This window comes from Falco naumanni, chromosome 1 (assembly GCF_017639655.2).
Source record: "Falco naumanni isolate bFalNau1 chromosome 1, bFalNau1.pat, whole genome shotgun sequence".
In the NCBI taxonomy this organism is placed as follows: Eukaryota; Metazoa; Chordata; class Aves; order Falconiformes; family Falconidae; genus Falco; species Falco naumanni.
Window position 1 is genome coordinate 22,840,652 of NC_054054.1, and position 17,369 is coordinate 22,858,020.

The 17,369-nt window shown below is 40.1% G+C and overlaps 1 protein-coding gene across 50 annotated transcripts in view; it reads right to left on the reverse strand.

The window, feature by feature from the left end:
* The window catches only part of ANK2 (ankyrin 2), a 355,697-nt gene that overhangs the window by 10,123 nt on the left and 328,205 nt on the right, over nucleotides 1-17,369 (reverse strand). For 27 of the 50 annotated variants that reach the window (XM_040584986.1, XM_040584977.1, XM_040585216.1 and 24 more), the window contains 6 exons: nucleotides 10,148-15,916; nucleotides 8,672-8,746; nucleotides 6,393-6,524; nucleotides 5,753-5,899; nucleotides 4,152-4,431; nucleotides 1,510-1,801 (listed from right to left, as the gene is read on the reverse strand). In XM_040584986.1, coding sequence (XP_040440920.1) covers nucleotides 1,510-1,801; nucleotides 4,152-4,431; nucleotides 5,753-5,899; nucleotides 6,393-6,524; nucleotides 8,672-8,746; nucleotides 10,148-15,916 — 6,695 coding nt within the window. The remainder of the gene's footprint in view (nucleotides 1-1,509; nucleotides 1,802-4,151; nucleotides 4,432-5,752; nucleotides 5,900-6,392; nucleotides 6,525-8,671; nucleotides 8,747-10,147; nucleotides 15,917-17,369) is intronic. The other 23 variants (XM_040585204.1, XM_040585195.1, XM_040585189.1 and 20 more) reach the window with 2 other exon arrangements.

Genomic DNA, 17,369 nt, shown 5'->3' on the forward strand with positions numbered 1-17,369 from the left:
AAGGTATTTCTAATGCCAGCTCTAGAATTCATACACATTGCATATGGTTTCTGTATTAATCATGCAGACAATCATATGAATGCCTTTTAATCCTCTGTACCAGGAAGTACATAGCACAGCATATAGACAGTAGGACTGAACAGTTTGGACTAGAGGAATGTATCAATAGCCTTGGCACTGGAAAGATCAAGAAAAATTAGTAACAACTGTTGAAGTTCTTCTCTCTCCTGCATAGAGAAGAATTAAAAACTTAAATGATAGAGGTCAGAAGGCAAAGAGAAGCTGAAAAGAACTAGTTGGGAAATATCAACAGTATAAAAGCATAAAGGGGAAAATAAAGTAAGCGGAGGTGTGTGTGCTTCTTTTTGGTGGTGCTGGTTGTTGTTTAACAAAAGATCTGGGGGGAAGAAGTAGTATGTTATCCTTGAGGGCATTGTACTTTGAGCAGCCACTGTACTGAGTCCTAGTGTAGCTAATCCTTCAGCATCTTGAGTTACCCTACACATTTTATATTCAACCTTGTTCTGAGATCCCATGGGCAGAGCTCTTGAAACTCTTTGTTCTAGAGATGGTACAGTTGGTAACAAACAGCAAAGAAAGAAGAGCCTGTTTCTAGGTGAATGTCACAACAGGGAACTATTTCTGCTTACGTAGAACTGTGCCTTCTCGGCTCTCACTTTGCTGAAGAAACTAATTTCCTGCCTAATTATGCCTTCTCCTTTTCTTCCACTTAAACAGGCAAAGCAAGCTTATTCTTAAACGTTTATCTGCCAAGCAGTTAGGATTCCCTACTAAAAGCCACAATAGTTGATTTCATTGCCTTAACATCTTCCCCTCTCCAAACACTGCAATAAGGTTCCTTTGTCTTACACAACCAATAACCTACCTCATGTAGTTTTTCTTCTTCTCTTCCATCTCCTGTCTCTGTTTCTCTTTACTGCATGCATGCTACATAAACACCATTCTCAAGTTCTTTTCTTCCTTAGAAGTAAAGTTCCTAAGCACATCCTTAGGATTCTGCAATTTCTTCCAGTACATCCTGCTGCCTCTTTTCCATCTCACCACCTTTACAGTAATTTTCATGTCATTCTTTGTGCTGCTCTGAGCTACTCTTGCCTTTCTTCATAGGCTTTTAACATTAATACATTGTCTTTCATTACATCTGCTTTTCAGCTTTCACTTGTACATGCTTTATTTCTACACCTGTTATTTACACTAGTTCTTTCTCACATGCAGGGACATAACTGTCACAAAGCAAAGGACAAATAAGGGCAGCAGAACTGGAATTACAGTCTAGACTGTAGGATATGAGTTTTGCTTCAGCTTTGAAGACCTCTCTACAAATGACGGCAGCTAGCTAGCCCTTATAACCACAGAGGAAAGGAGAAAAGACTTAGTTGCAGATGGGCATTAATGAGGTGGATTACAAATAACCTCCTCTTAAGGAATGAGTGAGACATAAGACTTGTTCTTTTGTGTCAGTTACATAGAGACAAAGTTGTTAGTTACCTTTTCTAAAGATTCCTCTTCGTAGCCTCTTCCAAGCTTTTCTGTCTGCTCATCAGTTGACTCCACTATCACTAGACTAGTTCTCCTTGGAGAGAGGTCATCATCGTGGTGGAGCTGGGGGTCCTCAGGCTCTTGGACGATGGGAGAGTCGCCTCTCTGAGTAGATGATGGGGGCTGCGGGGATGTTTTTTCTGTCTCTTCCTTTGCTGCGCTACAGTGTGCAGATTTTTCACCTGCAGCTTTTTCAGTTACTGGTGCTGTAGACTGCTGTAGACGTCCTGGAGTTGTGACGCTGTGAATTACAGGTTCAAGGGGAGTTATTACCATACAGTGCTTTCCAATTTCCATAAACTGGAACATTATGCACTGATGAAATACTGTTACATCATCAGCTGTCTAAAAAAGTCTAGAAATAACTGATATTAACTACAGAGCAATCTGGCTAGGAATTCTCTTGTTTTCCCAACCCAAGAAAATCTCCAAAGGGACGTCCAAACATTGCAACCGAGTCTGTAAAACCTGATATTTGTAAAGGATTTATCTGAGCTTTGTTGTCACTTGTGCCCTCGCAAATCTACATACTGCCTGTTATTTTTTGGGGGAAAGATCACTCTAGATGGATGTCAAGCAACTACTACATTAATTGCAGGCTGTACAGCTGCAGGTGAGGAAAGACCGACTGTTACGTAGAATTCTGGAGCCTTAGCAAACAGAAATTTAGTAGGGAAATTTAATAGAGAATGTTCTTTTGTTTGTAATGTTATTTTCACTGTTGCGCACTACCGTGATTTAATTGTTGCCGCAAGTTATTTAAACGTATTACATATATTGCTATGTAACATATGTAAAGGTAATACAAACATTAAAGCACATGTACATGCACTACTTTTCTGTTGCATATGGATGAATAATAGTGACTTCAGATATTAAGCTAACCCTCATCTGACTGAGTTTTATCAAGTAACCTTATAAATCTGATGCTAGCTTGAAAAGGTCACTTCTGATTTGCGCTAATTGTGAAAACATAACCTGTGTTGCTAACTAGAGCCTTCTTTTGAGGTTGACTTTTATCTTTTCATGTATATTGGTAAAAAGAAAAAAGACAGCTATATCAATATTAGTGGAATTGCAGCTTGAAAAATGGTGGGCCTGCAAAAACTAAATCTTCCACTTGGAGCTAGCATCTACAAGCTTGCTTTTTCCCCCCTCTTATCCTAAAACTTAACCAAGGAAATTGTTAAATTTTAATAATAGCAGTCCAGATTCTTCTCTCCATAACCTATCACATGAGTAGATAACAGTAGTAACAACAGTAACAGAATAACTTGCATGTATATGTTTTTGTTTCCTGATACAAGTTGGGTTTTGACAATTTGTTGTGCTCCTCCAACTACTGCCCTTGAAACAGCCGTGTTCTAAAGTACAAAACTATTTCGTTGTACTATGAGTTAAACAGTATTGATCCAGCCTTCTTCTCCCATTCACCAGGCTACACATATTAATGTATAATGCCTCTTAGTATGTGTTCCTTATGAGCTATATACATCTGGCCCCATTTTTCCTCCTGGTTCAAACTAGCACAAAGTGCTATATATTCCTCAGTCATCACTCTACTCTCATTTAGTATCAGCAATATTGTCTCAAATGTATTGTCTATTCCTCAAAAACATGTGTTTCCTCATGCAAAGCATTAGGAAGTATTGCTATTTTTGCCTATATGTGCAGTGTAAGCCCTCTGCCTTAGATGCTGTGTTCTGTCTCCTACAGTCACTCCTGGGTGTAAAGCATATCTTGAACTAAAGAATCCCCAAAAGACCATTTGCTAGACTCAACTGCACTTCAACTGTTTGGAGCTGCATCTCCACATCAAAGCTAATCACTCCCAGGAAAATCACTTCTTTGGAAGGGGATCCTTGATATTTTGCCAGCCTATGAATACCTGAGTCAACCCTGCATTGAGTTCTCAGCATGGCCACACAATTAGGGATGGTGGGAAGAAAAAAACATGATCCCTGTCAAGTTCCTTTCGAGTTGCTTTTCAAATGAAACCGCTGACAGCCCCAAATCACAATTCAAGGCTCTTCTGTGCAAGTCTTCTAAATCTATACTTTATCATGTGTTGTTCCCTTAAGTGCTTTTGTCTTGTCTGTATAAAACCCTGTCTCTGGTCCCTTGGGCCATCTGAAATCTACTTCTAAAAATGTAGTTCCTAAAAATACTGTTCTGAGTTTTGTAAGTAATCACTAAGTTGGAAAATATTTGCCTTGATCGGAAAAGCCATCCTGAAGTTGAAGAAACTTCTAGTGTTAATGCCTTTAAGTTTAACATTACTTACCATCTAATGTATGGAAAATATACAGTTTGCACACACACACACACACATTATCCCTCTTTTCTTTCATACGTACTAGACTAGATTATTGCTTCAAATAACAAATTGACTTTCTCTCCTAATCCTTCAGGCTTCCTCCACATGAATTAAAAAGTCAAGCCCTCAGTAGGAACTAATGAACTGGTGTGCACAACTGGAGGAAAATTCTACCAAGTTCCCATGTTTCAAAGAGAACTGTAAAATCCTCTTATTACAGAGAGAAGAGATAATCTGTTCCACAGAGGTTTCATTCTGGTCTTTTGACACTTACAAATATTCATGTTGTGAAGATGTTTTTTCTGGCATATCTTGGGGTTTCCCTGAGAATTCAACTTCTACTTGTTCCTTGTGTGCTTGCCTCAGGAGCTCAGCCATTGATACTTCTGCCTCACTCCTGGGAGTACTGTCCTGAAAAGGAGAATAACTGACAGACACATCTTCCTCCGAGACAATAGGAGGGTGTTCAGTTGGCTCACTGTCTTTAGATATTCTATGTTGTTCTTCTTGCTTGTGTCTTGAGCTGTACAGTTCTTCTTGCAGTGCAGAAAACCCTTTAAAAAACAGAGAGATGAGAAATGTCATTACAAATCTAACTAGAATGCAGGACATCCTCTTCATTCTCCATGTGCCTTTAAAATCCCTGGATGGAACCATTACCTGACATTTTCAGACACCTTGAGCAGGAGAGGACTTAACCTCTCTAAGTAGCTGAAGGAATGCTGGATTGCCACCACTATTGCCCCAAAATTAATCTTGACAGTAACAGGCAAAATAAAATTTGCCCAGAAATTTACCTAATTAATCTTGAAACACTTGAAGTATAAAAGAAGATTCACAACAGTGGTTTTCCAGCAGATTAGGATAGGTTTCAGTGACTTCCCCCCATCTGTTATTTATCTGCTTATGGAAAAAATAACTACACAAGTATGGACAAAAACTTACACAGGACTAGGTGCAAGAATAGCTCATTTATGAGTTTCAAAGCATATAAACTCATCCACCACTCCCAATCCCTAATCTCAAAGCAAGGGCATTCTGCAAAAACTAAAATAATTCTGTTCCACAGGCTACAAGTCACAAGCTTGGAATTTTGTTTTTCTTTACTAGCCACATTCACTAGGAACCGATTGGATTCTGATGAATAGGCTGGGGGGCGGGGGAACGTAACTGCTTGTACTGAATTTGAGCTGGACATGGAAGTTCTAAAACTCATTGGTTGTGATATTAGCATTCTAACTACAGCAAACAGCCTTCTCTATTCCTATATTCTCTTAAAGATGGGACGTTTGCAGCTGTCTAATACTTTACTGAGCTACTAGTTCACTATTAAGGGTGTAAAAGTATCACTTCCAGAAAACAGAATTCTAGTTTGTATAATTTGGAGGAGTTTCTTTAGTTTAGAACCATTGATCTGATCTACTGAACTTTTAAACTTAAGAAATCCAACAGCATCATAGCAGAATTACAATATCCTAGATATTTGAATCCAAAGGTTTTCCCAAAGAGCATGCATGAACTAGTTTTCCTTTTACAAATCTTGGTCAAACCCTAATGCAGCCTTCTTAACTTTCATGAAAGTACTTGTATAAGCACAAACCCCGCCCAGCAAAATGGGTGTAAGTATTTGTAGCAGTTTCTGGCAACACTCCTTTATTTGCTTTGTAAAAATCAGCTAATACAGAGATCCTATACCTGGTGAGATAGCAACCTGTGTGATGTCACGCGTGCATTCATCCATATTATCTGTGCTTTCAGAATGAGATTCTAGTTCTCGCTCATAAGAGTTAACAGATTGTCCTAGTCAAACGTTTCAGACCAGAAGCTGGGGATTCCCTAAGATGACCTGGGCAGTCTGGATCAGGAGACGTTTACCTTCACTATGGTCCAATCCTATTGTTTGTTCAATTTCTGCGTATGTGCGAGTGCCATGGACCTGCATGGAGTCTATGCCGCTGGCCTCCATTAAGTGAACAATATCCATCCGGTTGATTTTCGTAAGACACTGGGTAAGATTCGTATCTGTGGCATTAGAACAACACCATGTAGCTGAGTTAAGACTTTCACATGCTCTCTCCCCCCCCTTCTCCATATGAAGGACATATGGAGGATACGGAGCAATATAATATATACAAACTACAGATGCATTTAGAAGCATTGGTGTGTACAACGTAAAATTAACTGAAGGGCTGCCTATAAAAATTAGCACTCATTTTGGTTTTTTCTTTAATAAATTTGTTTAGTTTCCGCAAACATATTTCAGTTTAGGAAAAAGAGGCCTCAGTGGCTTTCTTCTCTTTCTTTGCTGTAAGATGTTCTGCCTTGCCCTCAAAGGAACAACATTAAGCTCTTTTTCTCTAAGAATCCTGCGATATGCCATGTTATACTACAATCTATAGTCATTCTTTCTATAGCCTAAATTTTACCTAGATTTTCTTTCTGTGATTATAACACACATCTGCCATCTCAACTGGCAAATTGGAGACATTTACAGGTACTATAACTGGAAACAAACCTGTTGCGTGTTTCCCATCCCTTTCAAGCCAGTATTTGAGGAGTGCATGGCTCTGGTCTTGAAGTGAATTAGGATTTTCAATTCTTATCTGGTGAATTTGCTCTTCTGTGAAATCCAGTTCTCTTGCTAGCTCTGAAAAAGAAATCCATCTCTGTAAAAATATCTTTTTCTTTTTCCCTGCCTTTACATCTATTTTACAGCTGTCAGCAGCAAAGTGGATTACAAAGTTTTCTGAAACCAAATTCTCTTTGCTTCTGTGTACCTTGTGTTATACTTAGAGATATTAAACAGTGAGTTCCTGATGGAGACAGAAACGCATTACGCCTAGAAGCGGTGGGCCTATGTGAGCTTTGATAAAATTCAGCAGTGACAAGCTGTCAAGTAGAGCGTAGTTGCAGAAATGGCACATGAGCAGATAAAAATATTTCAAGCTACAGAGCACCATGCTCAGCAGATTCTATCCCCTGAAATTTTGACTACTTCAGAAACGCTGGATCAAAATCTAGTAAAATAATTAATTTTAAGTAATAGCCTTTTGTAGGGCTATATTAAAGCATAATACTACTGCTGTCCTGGACTTCTTTAAATTAAAGAAAAGTAAATGTCTATGAGCTACCGTTCAAAACCAAAACCTGAAAATGTGAAACTGAGAATAACTGGTGTCTGTCTGAAGTAGCATAGACTCAGAGTGCAGTCCAGAAAAGAGAAACGGTTTAATAGTCTGTAGTATCTTTTATCATGTCCAGAACCAGGAGCAGCTTTCTGCCGTCACCAAATTAAGATGAAACCGTTGAAACAGATCATCAAATGAGTTAAAGCCACGGAGATCTTGTTAGATTCCTACTGTTATCCCTGGTCTCTGGATTTCTGCTTCTTTCACTAAGGATTCATACTATATTCCATAATCATTATCGCTACAGTTGCGTGGACTTGACTTTGGAGGGTGTCATGTTTTAACAGGGTGGAGGGAACCCTAACCCCAAACCCCAGATAACCTTATTTCCAGCCTGGCTTGTAAACTGGTGCAACTGTAAACTTCAACAAATAAAAACAGTAACTACACATTAGATTTAAATCCTAGGTAGTCAAGTTAAGTTTGAACAAAAAACAACCACTGTTTTATCCTCCAAACTAATGTTTGACACTGAAATCTTTACTATAATCAAGCTTTACCATATGACAGGAATATTTATACAGAAGTATTACTCTGCCCTCTCTAAAATGCTATGAAACAGCAATGTCTAGTTTTGATAAGCATCAGTTATTTTCTAGTTTTGTTTTCAGAACAGAATTTATATAAAATTTTCAGCAGATTCCTAATCTGCTACATTGCACAGGTCCACGTCCTACTGATTTCAAGATATCCATGTTGAGATGAGTGACATATGCTCCCAGCCTCCTCTGTGGATTGAAGCAGAGGACAGCGAAGGAAGAGGGGAGTAACGTAAGCAAAAGTATTGGTGCTATTTTGCCTATGCTCTGAAGATGCTTATAAAAACAGTCTAGAGCACAATCTTTATTTTCAAGGAGTTAACATTTTTTTCTCTCTGGTATACAACTCTTCTTTACCGCCTACAGCTTTGCTTATATTCAGGAGCATGATACTATTCTAGAGATAAATACAAAAAAGTGTAGACCTGCTTTAGTTTTTCTCACAGCAGGTTTTTGTCGGACTGTGCAGCTTGACACAGCACTGAGATTTCTGCACAGCTCTCTTTCTTTATAAACACTTTTGAGCTGGTTTTCAGTGACAGACATCTGCATTTTATTCTGCATTGCTTTCACTTGTCCCCGGTACTGTGAACTGTCTCAGATCTTTTAAATCCATACATTGTTACAAATAGGTCCCTTTTTATCCCTTCTTCCTCAGTACCGTTCTGTTGAAAAGAAGGATGTCACTTGTCCTGATAGTGACCTTTCCAGCTCAGGAGTTCCAGAACACGGTTGATGGTTATTCATGTATTTGTTTATCTAGCCAGAGGCTAGAGACTGCAAGGTAACTTGCAAGAGACTGCAAGGTAACAGAGGCCAGCTCTTTGTCACCCTCTTGTCCTGGAACTTTTCCCTCTGGAGATGCCACAGCCAGTGCAGAGGCCTTACCTCTGCATCTGAGCTCTTCCCTAACATGCTATAGGAATCTTAGTAACCAGAAGACAGTAAGCTACTGAAATATTTCTATAAAACATCTTTAGCTAATCAGGAAATCACCCAAAAGGAACATGAAAAAAATGAGGAATGTTCCCCTCCTTTCTCTCGGGAGTACACAACATGCATTTTACCTGTCCAGCTGAATCCAAGATGATCAGCAATGTGGGCCAGTCTTTCCTCTGTCCTTTCTTGAGCATCCTGTTGATCTAAAGGTCAGAAAGAGCCAAAAGTTGCCTTTTACAAGTTCAAAACTGTTTTCATAGGTGATATAGTCCAAGAAGGGAAAGTGGTTTGTTTTTTTTTAACTGCTGTAATCTAAATATGGACAGACTATTACAACTGGGTAACTAAAGGGAGGACTATAAATCCCCAGGTGTAATAAAAAATAAAGCTTGATTTTTCAGAAAGCACAGGACTTTCTACATTTTTCCATTCGAAAATCAGGCCTTCATATGAAAACCTAAACAAGGACTGAAGTGCCTACTGTGCCTATTTTGGCCAAGCATTTTATTCTAAAACTTCATTCTAACACCAAATGGCAGAGTTTAACTAAGTCAAGAGCCATAATTTTCTATGCCTCAGTAAATGCTGAGGTTGAAAAATTCATCTGGACTGGTGCTTTTAATCGTGTTCTTTCTATTTAGGGAAAGTTTTATTTAAACAGTCCATATGGCACTTCATATTACAGTTTGTATTTGAGATGCTGTTAATTTAAATGTCTTTGACCCTTTCAACTAGGGAGTGATACAAAATACTTACAACGAAAGCAAGGAAAAATCAGATGTTCATTTGCCAGTCTTCATTTATCTGAGTAACAGTGAGACTGACTGTTCCTCCCATCCCCAAAGCTAATTTGAGGTTGGCAGAATTTGAGTTTTGATTTTTCCCTGAATGCACACATGGATTGCAATCTTTCAGATTCAGAAAATTGCTTAGGGTTAATGATGTATGTATGCTTCATTGTAGCTCCTGGATTTCCACAGTGGCTATGCAGTAGTAACGTGCAAGTAGGTGAGAGAAAAACCAACTGCCAGAAAACTTATACTAAAGTTACCGGTGACACCGAAATTTCTTGAGACAGATTGTTGAAAAAAGGAACATGAAAAACTTAATTGCTTAAAATTTCTCTAGATTGGGCAGAAAAGAAAAATGAAAATGAAACTCAAAAGAAAATGAATTTGCCTGTCTCAGTTTCAATCGATGCCCAAATATTTCAGTATTAGCAAAAATTAATAGTTAATAACAGGGCCAGGGAAAGCCAGAAGCCAAAATGTGCATGACCTGAGCAATCAGTTTAATGGTAAAACAATACATGTTTTTAGAAGTGTTTTTGTTTAAGGTAACACTTCCCATTAGCATTCATGGTTTGCAATCTTGAGATTGTTTCACAGACAAGAAAAATACAGACACAACACAAAAAACCAAACACAGCTCACAGAGGAAAAAAAATACACAACTAACCACCAGAAGCTTAAAAGAAAAAGCTGCACACATTACACATGTATACAAATGTACACACACGCACACACACCCCAAAGAAAACAAAAAAACGAAAATTTTATTTCATGACATGCGTCGCACAGGGAATCCCAGTCGTTGGCAAATACCTTCAGCATGGTCATGGACATTTTCATCAGGGATACGTTCAATCTGAGTCTCTACAGACTCATCCCAAATGGGTCTGGTGTCAAAGATGTCTTCAGGAACTGACTGCTGAGTCTCACTGGATGGCACATTTTCAATAACTGAAACTTCTAGGGCACTACTGCTTTCATCATCTGAAACTAATTCTTGTTCTCTCTCTGACTGCGTGAGTCTTTCCACTAATTTAGAAGCTTCATCACTAATTTCTTCAAAGAATTCTATGGAGTTTTTGCAAAGGTCAAAAAAATGTTCCTTACTTTCTTTTGTGGGACTATAAGCACTGCGGGAGGCTGTAGTGCTTCTGCTTTTAACTGGCAGCCGTGATGAGAATACCTTGGATCTTGCTGTTGTTGCCTCATCTGAGTCTAGCTCAAGCTTCATCTCTCTCTCCCTTTCTCTGGTCTCTGCTTCTGCCTCAGCATAACTCCTAGCTTTTATTGAACGTTTAGTCTTTGGGTCCGTGGGAGTACTTGCATCAGATTCAGATTTACTTCGGTTATCTTGTTTCATAGGTAGTTTGCATGTTGTGTCAAGAGCTTTGGGTGACTCTAGCTTGTGGACAGGTGTGTCTGTGTATGTATATTGTTGTTCAGCTTTTTGGAAAGCTGCTTTGACAGGGATTTTAGACTTTGGTTTTGCTTGGTCATCTTTTCCTTCACACTGTGAACTGTCTAGGAAGCTGTCTGTGGGAAGGCTCTCATTTTCCGATTGTTGCAAGGGCTGTGATGCAGCAGCAGCTGTTCTTACAGGAATTTTGGATTTGTTTTCACAAGAAGGCACTCTCTCCATTAGAGCAGTAGGGATTTCAATCACAGATCTCTGTTCCTCTGGTGAAGAGTCTGGGGACTCATCACCCTGTTCAGAGCAAACCGATCTAGTGACTTTGGAAAAACCTAATTCATCTACTACAGACTGCTCAGGAGAGATAGGGCAAGGCACCTGACTGCTGTCAACCTCGTCAGTCTCTGTTCCGGAGAGGGGCTCAGCTTCAGAGGCAGCAGTTTCTTTCTTTGGTGATTTTGAAGAAGCTGAAATACCCATTTTAATTGGAATTCTGGATTTAAGATCTGCTTTTGCGGTGCCTATGTTGGCACCTTCACCCATGATTTCTTCTGATTTATCACTAGACTCAGATGCTGGGGGTGAGTATTGCAATGCATCTTTTTCTTGTATATCTGAGTCCTCCGATCCTGAAGGTGAAAATGGATCTGGTGAGCTCTTCAGCTTAGAACATTCTACCTCTGCTGCTTCTTTCATTTCTTCAGATACAGAAGCTTCTTCCTGAGGCTCCTGCCCCATTTGGAAGAAGTGAAAGCTTTCATCTGGATAGTTCCTTTTGGTCATGTCAATGGCTCCACTTCTAGTCATTTCAAACAACTTCCCTTCCTGAAAAAGAAAAGGATTTTGTTCACTAAGTGGTGTCCCTTCTTCGGTGGGTGTTCTGGCTGGTGTTGTATCGGGTGTTGTGCCCTGGGATTGCCTGTCTACCATCAACCCAAATATCTTTTGTTCCTCTTCTTTCACCCGAGCTTCAAAAGCTTCATCATCCTCACGTATTTCACTCCACATGTCAGAATCCACATCAGTTTTAGTGATGACAACTTGACTGACCAAATTCTCTGTTTCATCTCTTATATCCTCAAGGGCAGATTCAGCTCCTTTTGTAGACTCTGATGCTGAAGACCCCTGTGACATTTTCTGAAATGCATCCTCTGGTTTTGGCTCTATTTCCATATACACTTCCTCTGAAGAGTGATATTCGCTACCTGTGTCTCTGCTCAGCAAAACTTCACCAGCCTGATCTTTTCCATCTTTGACAGAATAGTTTTCCCTAGGTAGCGGACTTCTACCAGATCCTACCTTACTTTCAGAGTCAGTAAAGAAATGTCCAGAAGACACGTTTTCGTAAGGGCTTACTATATAAGGAGCACTACTTTCAGCAGCACCTGCTACACAACTGTCAAGCTCCCCTGTTTCAGTGGTAAGGGATGAATACTCTGGTAAGGGTTCCTCAGCATGAATATCTCCTTGAGATGTTTCAAATTCTGTATCTGCTTTTCCCAAATCACTTCCTGCAGCAGAATGGTCAGTGGCATCATCTCCAGCTGGTTTGCCACTTTGTGGTACAGAGTACTCGGCAGTACTGCGCCCACAAGAACCACCATCTACTTTGTCAGACACAGCTGTAGAAATGAGATCTGTGTGTGTTACCAGTGTAGTGGTTTTGCCATCTTTTTCGGTAGCATCACATTGCTCTAGTGTCAGTGAAGTCTCAACATGTTCTTTTTGACAGCCATCACCAACAGAATGACACAGAGTACCCCCAGACTGTGTGACCGGAGCACTGGGACTAGCTGTCTCACACTCATCTGCACCGTCACATTTTAATTCATCAGTTTCTGCTGATGCACAACCATCGGAATGACAAGTGCCTGATCCTCTTGTGGCAGCCTTACAGCTGCCCCCATGGAGAAGTGGTTCCTCTTTGTCATCTTCTGTTGGCTTATCGTGTTCTGCTTTACCTGCACCTATCCCGACAGAGCATTGCTTTGAATCGATGGGCTGAAAACCCACTTCGTCGGGGCTAGAACTGGAGTCAATACTGGATGGTAACGGTGAGGGTGGCTGCACTCGGATCACAGGCTCCATTAAGAGGCCTGAGTCAGCTTCTTTTTTTAGCTGAGTCAATTCTGGCTCGCTTTCTGAAGAGGATGAACTTTTTCTAGATTCAGCTGCAGACATCACCACTGTAGGTACATCTTTTTCGTCTACAGCTGTTGACTCTGGTTCTTCAGCTTCACATGAAAGTTGCAAATCAGCAGTTGCAGAAGATTCATCTTGCTTACAATCCCTTTTGTAGTCTCTCTTCTGTTTTGCTTCTTGTTCTAATTCATCAAACATTTTTATTTTGGTCACCATTTTAAACATCTCCTCCTCAGGGGTGAATCTCTTCTTCGGTTCACTTTCTGAATCATCCTCTGGTTCTTCGCTGACTTCAGGGATCATGGCTGACTTTGGCATGTTTGACAGTGCCTGCGAGTCTGCTGTTTTAGGTGTGATTTCATAGCTAATTTCTTCAGAACTAGGAGTTTCAGGTGAAAGAGGACTTTTCCCTGAACTCTCCATGAGGGATGTTTGCTCTAGGCTGTCATCATCAGCACTTCCCTCAGGGTCACGGAGAATCCTGGAACGCACCAATGCCAGCTCTGGGCAGGTTTCTCCTTTGCTAAGAACAGACTGAAGAGGACCCTGGCCCAAAATACCAGCCTTCACTGTTTGCTCTACAGGGCTACTTTCAAGGGAATCACGGCAAGGAGACTCTTTCATAGGACTGGGCTCCAAAGAATCAGGCGTTTTGTGTGATGAGTTATCTTCTAGCACTGGGCTTGCTTCCAGGGAGTCTTTATGACTTATAGCCAAAGAGTCATCTGCAACTGGGCTAAAGCTTTCACTATCATGGCTAGCAAGTGTAAGTTCCAATTTCTGGGGACTTCTAACCACAACACGGTGTTCAGAGGTTATATCTTTTTCTTGCTCTAAAGCAGTGTCATGTGTTTCAGAAGACTTAGTTAAGTGTGCAGTGGTTCTGGATTCTTTATCCCTGCTAACATCTTCCGTAATGGAAGCTGAGCTACTTTCTTTAGGTTTATCAGCCTCTTCTTCAGAGGCTGTAGGTACAAGCTCTTCTGATACATGGTCAGAATGAGACTTACTAGTCTCAGTAATAGCATCTAGCTGCCTTTCAGTAATACCTTTTTCATCTTCCTTTGGAGAGAGTTCCTTCGGAGAACATGTTTCTGCTGTTGCGTGTGCTTTAGCTGCTCCTTTAGCTTCTTCAGTTTGCCCATCAGTTTTCTTTGGTGAGAATGAAAGGCTTTCGGGGCTTGTTTCTGGAGTCTCTGCCAGACCCTCATGCTTATAACTTTCCTCAGAGCTGATCTGAGGCGTTCCATCAAGTAGGCTACCTGGGGAATCAGCCACACCTTCGTGTTTAAGGCTCTCTGAGCTCCCATCAAAAGCAGCACTCTGCAGAGAAAGAGCAGGAAGGAATCCATCTTTCACATACTCTGTAGGGAAAGCAACACTGAAAGGGCTGGTCAGTACTTGCTCCAAGTTAAGCTCTCCCTCCTCTGTCACCGAAAGGTGTCGAAACTGTTGATATTTGTCATTATCTTCCAGCTCTTCTTTAATTACATCAGAAAAGTCTGTTGAGGTTTTTCTGTCAGGGCTGATCTGGAAGTCAGTATCTCCTTGCTCATCAGAAGTCCTGCCCTTCACAACTGCTGTACCTTTGGCGCTTTCATCACCAAATACCGGAGGGAGAGGCTCCGCTGGCTTTTTGCTGCTCTGCTCTTTTACCTGGTCTTTACTTACAGCTTTCTTGGTAGTTTCAACAGTGGAAACTTGCGTTTTTCCTTTTTTCAATTGTGGCTCTTTCTCTGCTTTTGATACCGTGCTTTGTTTGTCCTTTGGTTTGTCTGTCTTGTGGCTTGCTACTCGCCTCGTTTCACTTTGTGAAGTAATTGTTTTTCTCCGGGTTGTTTCCTTCTCAGGGAGCTGTTGCTTCTGTTTGACAGATTTGTGCTCAAACAGTCCAGATATATTCTTGGATGGGTCTTGACCTGACTGAAAGGCTTTCATCAGTTCACGAACTGACATGGTCTCCTCAAGTCTTTCTGTCTTAGAAGAAGGTGAAACAGGTGGTTGTACTTTGTGCGCTACTGGTTTTTTGACTTGTACCGGTCTTTTAGAAGCCTTTTCAGCAGTGCCTTCTTTTGTTTGAATTCTGACAGGTAGTTTTGACCGTACTTTTTGTTCATCTTCCACTCGTTTCTGAAGAGCTTTAACTTTATCTTTTATGGAGCCAATAGGAGTTTCCTCTATAACCGGGGATACAGCTTTAGCCTCAGGAGCAGCTGTCAGTGTTAAGCCAGGTTCCCCACCCAGTGACTGATCTGAAGTGAGTTTTGTTAGTCCTGGTCGTTCTTCACTGCTGTGCGTCTTGCCTTCCTTTTGCTTTTGCTTGTCTCTTAATTTTGTCCTAACCGGCTTTTTAATTTCTAAGGCTGGCTTTTGTTGCTCCTGTGGACTTAGGGTTTCGGTTGTTGGAGATTCTTGTCCTTCTTTTTCAGAATCCCTGCTTATTACTACAGCTTCAAACCTCTCTTCCACTAGGTCTTCTTGTAAGGCTTGTGGCTGTACCTCATGAAGAGAAATATATGTTTTTAAATCCTCTGTAAGGTAATCTACCATTCCTGTCATGTCTGGCTTCTCCGGTTTTGTTGTCCCTTTGTCCAGCCTGACTTCTACACAGGTAGGTTCAGTGACTTCTAAAGGAGCATTTCTTCTGGCCTCTTCAATTTCTTCATCGCTGACAATGACCCATTCTTCTTCTACAAGTTCTTGTTTCGAAAGCGACTTCTGCAAAACATGTTCTTCTCTGGGATAGGATCCACCTCTCAGAATTTCATTTACTTTTTCTAAGTCTTCTTTCACTCTTTCAACTATTTCAAAAGGTTCTCCTGGCTCTTCTTCAGTGGGTTTTCCGAGATCTTTCACTTTAATGGAGCCTGATTTATCAGAAGGGTCAGTTGTCAAGATGGCAGTCATTTTGATCAGATCTTGTTTCATCTCAGAAACTTCAGACAACAGGTCTGGACTGGCTAGTACAGGGACTTCATTAACCAGATGGCTTTTCAGGATAGATGTTTCTGTAGACTCTGTCTCGTCATCTTTGATGCGAATGAAAAACATTGAAAGTAAAATGGAAATCAAAAATAGAGATTGGAAAATGTAATCAGGACTGAAAATGACAGTCTTTGGTTGCAGTGGTAGGAAAGTCAACAAAATGGGCCGGGAATGGTGGATCCACAAGATCTGAGGGTACAAGAGCAAAGCAAAGCTAACGGTGGGGGTGGGGGGGAAACTGAAAAGGAAAATGGCAGGAAATAACTTGCTTCATTTTATCAATATAGCACAACCACACATACATAATCAAAGCTGTAACAAACCAAATCAGGACACCACTAAAAAACCAAACCAAAAACAACAACAATAAAATTCAAAATTAAAAACGGAAGAAACACAGTGAAGTTACACAAAAATAGCATCTCAAGATTGTTCAGATGTTACAGATCAATGTTTAAATTAAAAAAAAAAAAAACAACCAAACACAAGAAAAAAGGGGAAAGCATTAGAACTGATTGAAAGTTGATTTCCTCTAAGAGAAAGCCAGTGTTAGCAAACCGTCAGAATAACATTGGGTTAACATTTTTTTTTTCTTAATGACCAAAATAAAAAGTTAAAAGTAATTCTGCAGTAATCTAAAATATGATCAAATACGTAGAGATCTGAATCAGCTGCAAACCGGCATTTCATCTAAGGGGACTTCACACCTAAACAATGAAACAAACATTCTTTTGTTTTAAGAGGCATGGTCCTTTCCTTGGAACATCCTCATTGACAACTAATGAATTGACTGAGGAAAGAGAGGACAGAGAAGAAAAGGAGAGATAATAAGAAAAAACTGTGAATCAACTCAGAAGTGATTTCAAAGTTTTAAAAAATGTAATGTATGGCAACCAAAAATCAGAGACAGTCACACTAGACACATACATACAATTCATGTAAGGCAAGTTATTTCCATGCAAAGCAAAGGTGTTGCAAATGCTGCTGGGTATGTAACTTCAGTTAAAAAACAATAGCTCTGAAAATTAATCATATAAATTAAAGATACATGAAAATATTGTAAAACATACTGTGGTGAAATATTTTACTAATCTGTGCAATCAATGCACAGTAAGCTGGATGTAGGTTATTACCATTATGCCATAACAGCCTGCTGGGGATATTTCATTTCAGGAGGGACTAATAGAAAATGTGTATTGAGCAGAATGAAACATTGGAGGACTGAAGCAAGTTACGAAGAGAAGGAAATGCTTAGAAATTATAATTGTACCTTTTTCTTTTAAAGGTAGCACATCATATAAAACTTGACTCATTTCTGCACCCCCATCTAAAAGTCCCAGCAGTAACGCAGATAAGGAGGACCTAAGCAATACATGTATCTCTTTGTAAAATAAATAACCATTTTGCTATACTGTTCTCATGTATAATGAATGTTAAACGTTTGCGCTGTACATTATTTATAACCAGATTGCTGGGGGTGATTTTGGTGCTGAAAAT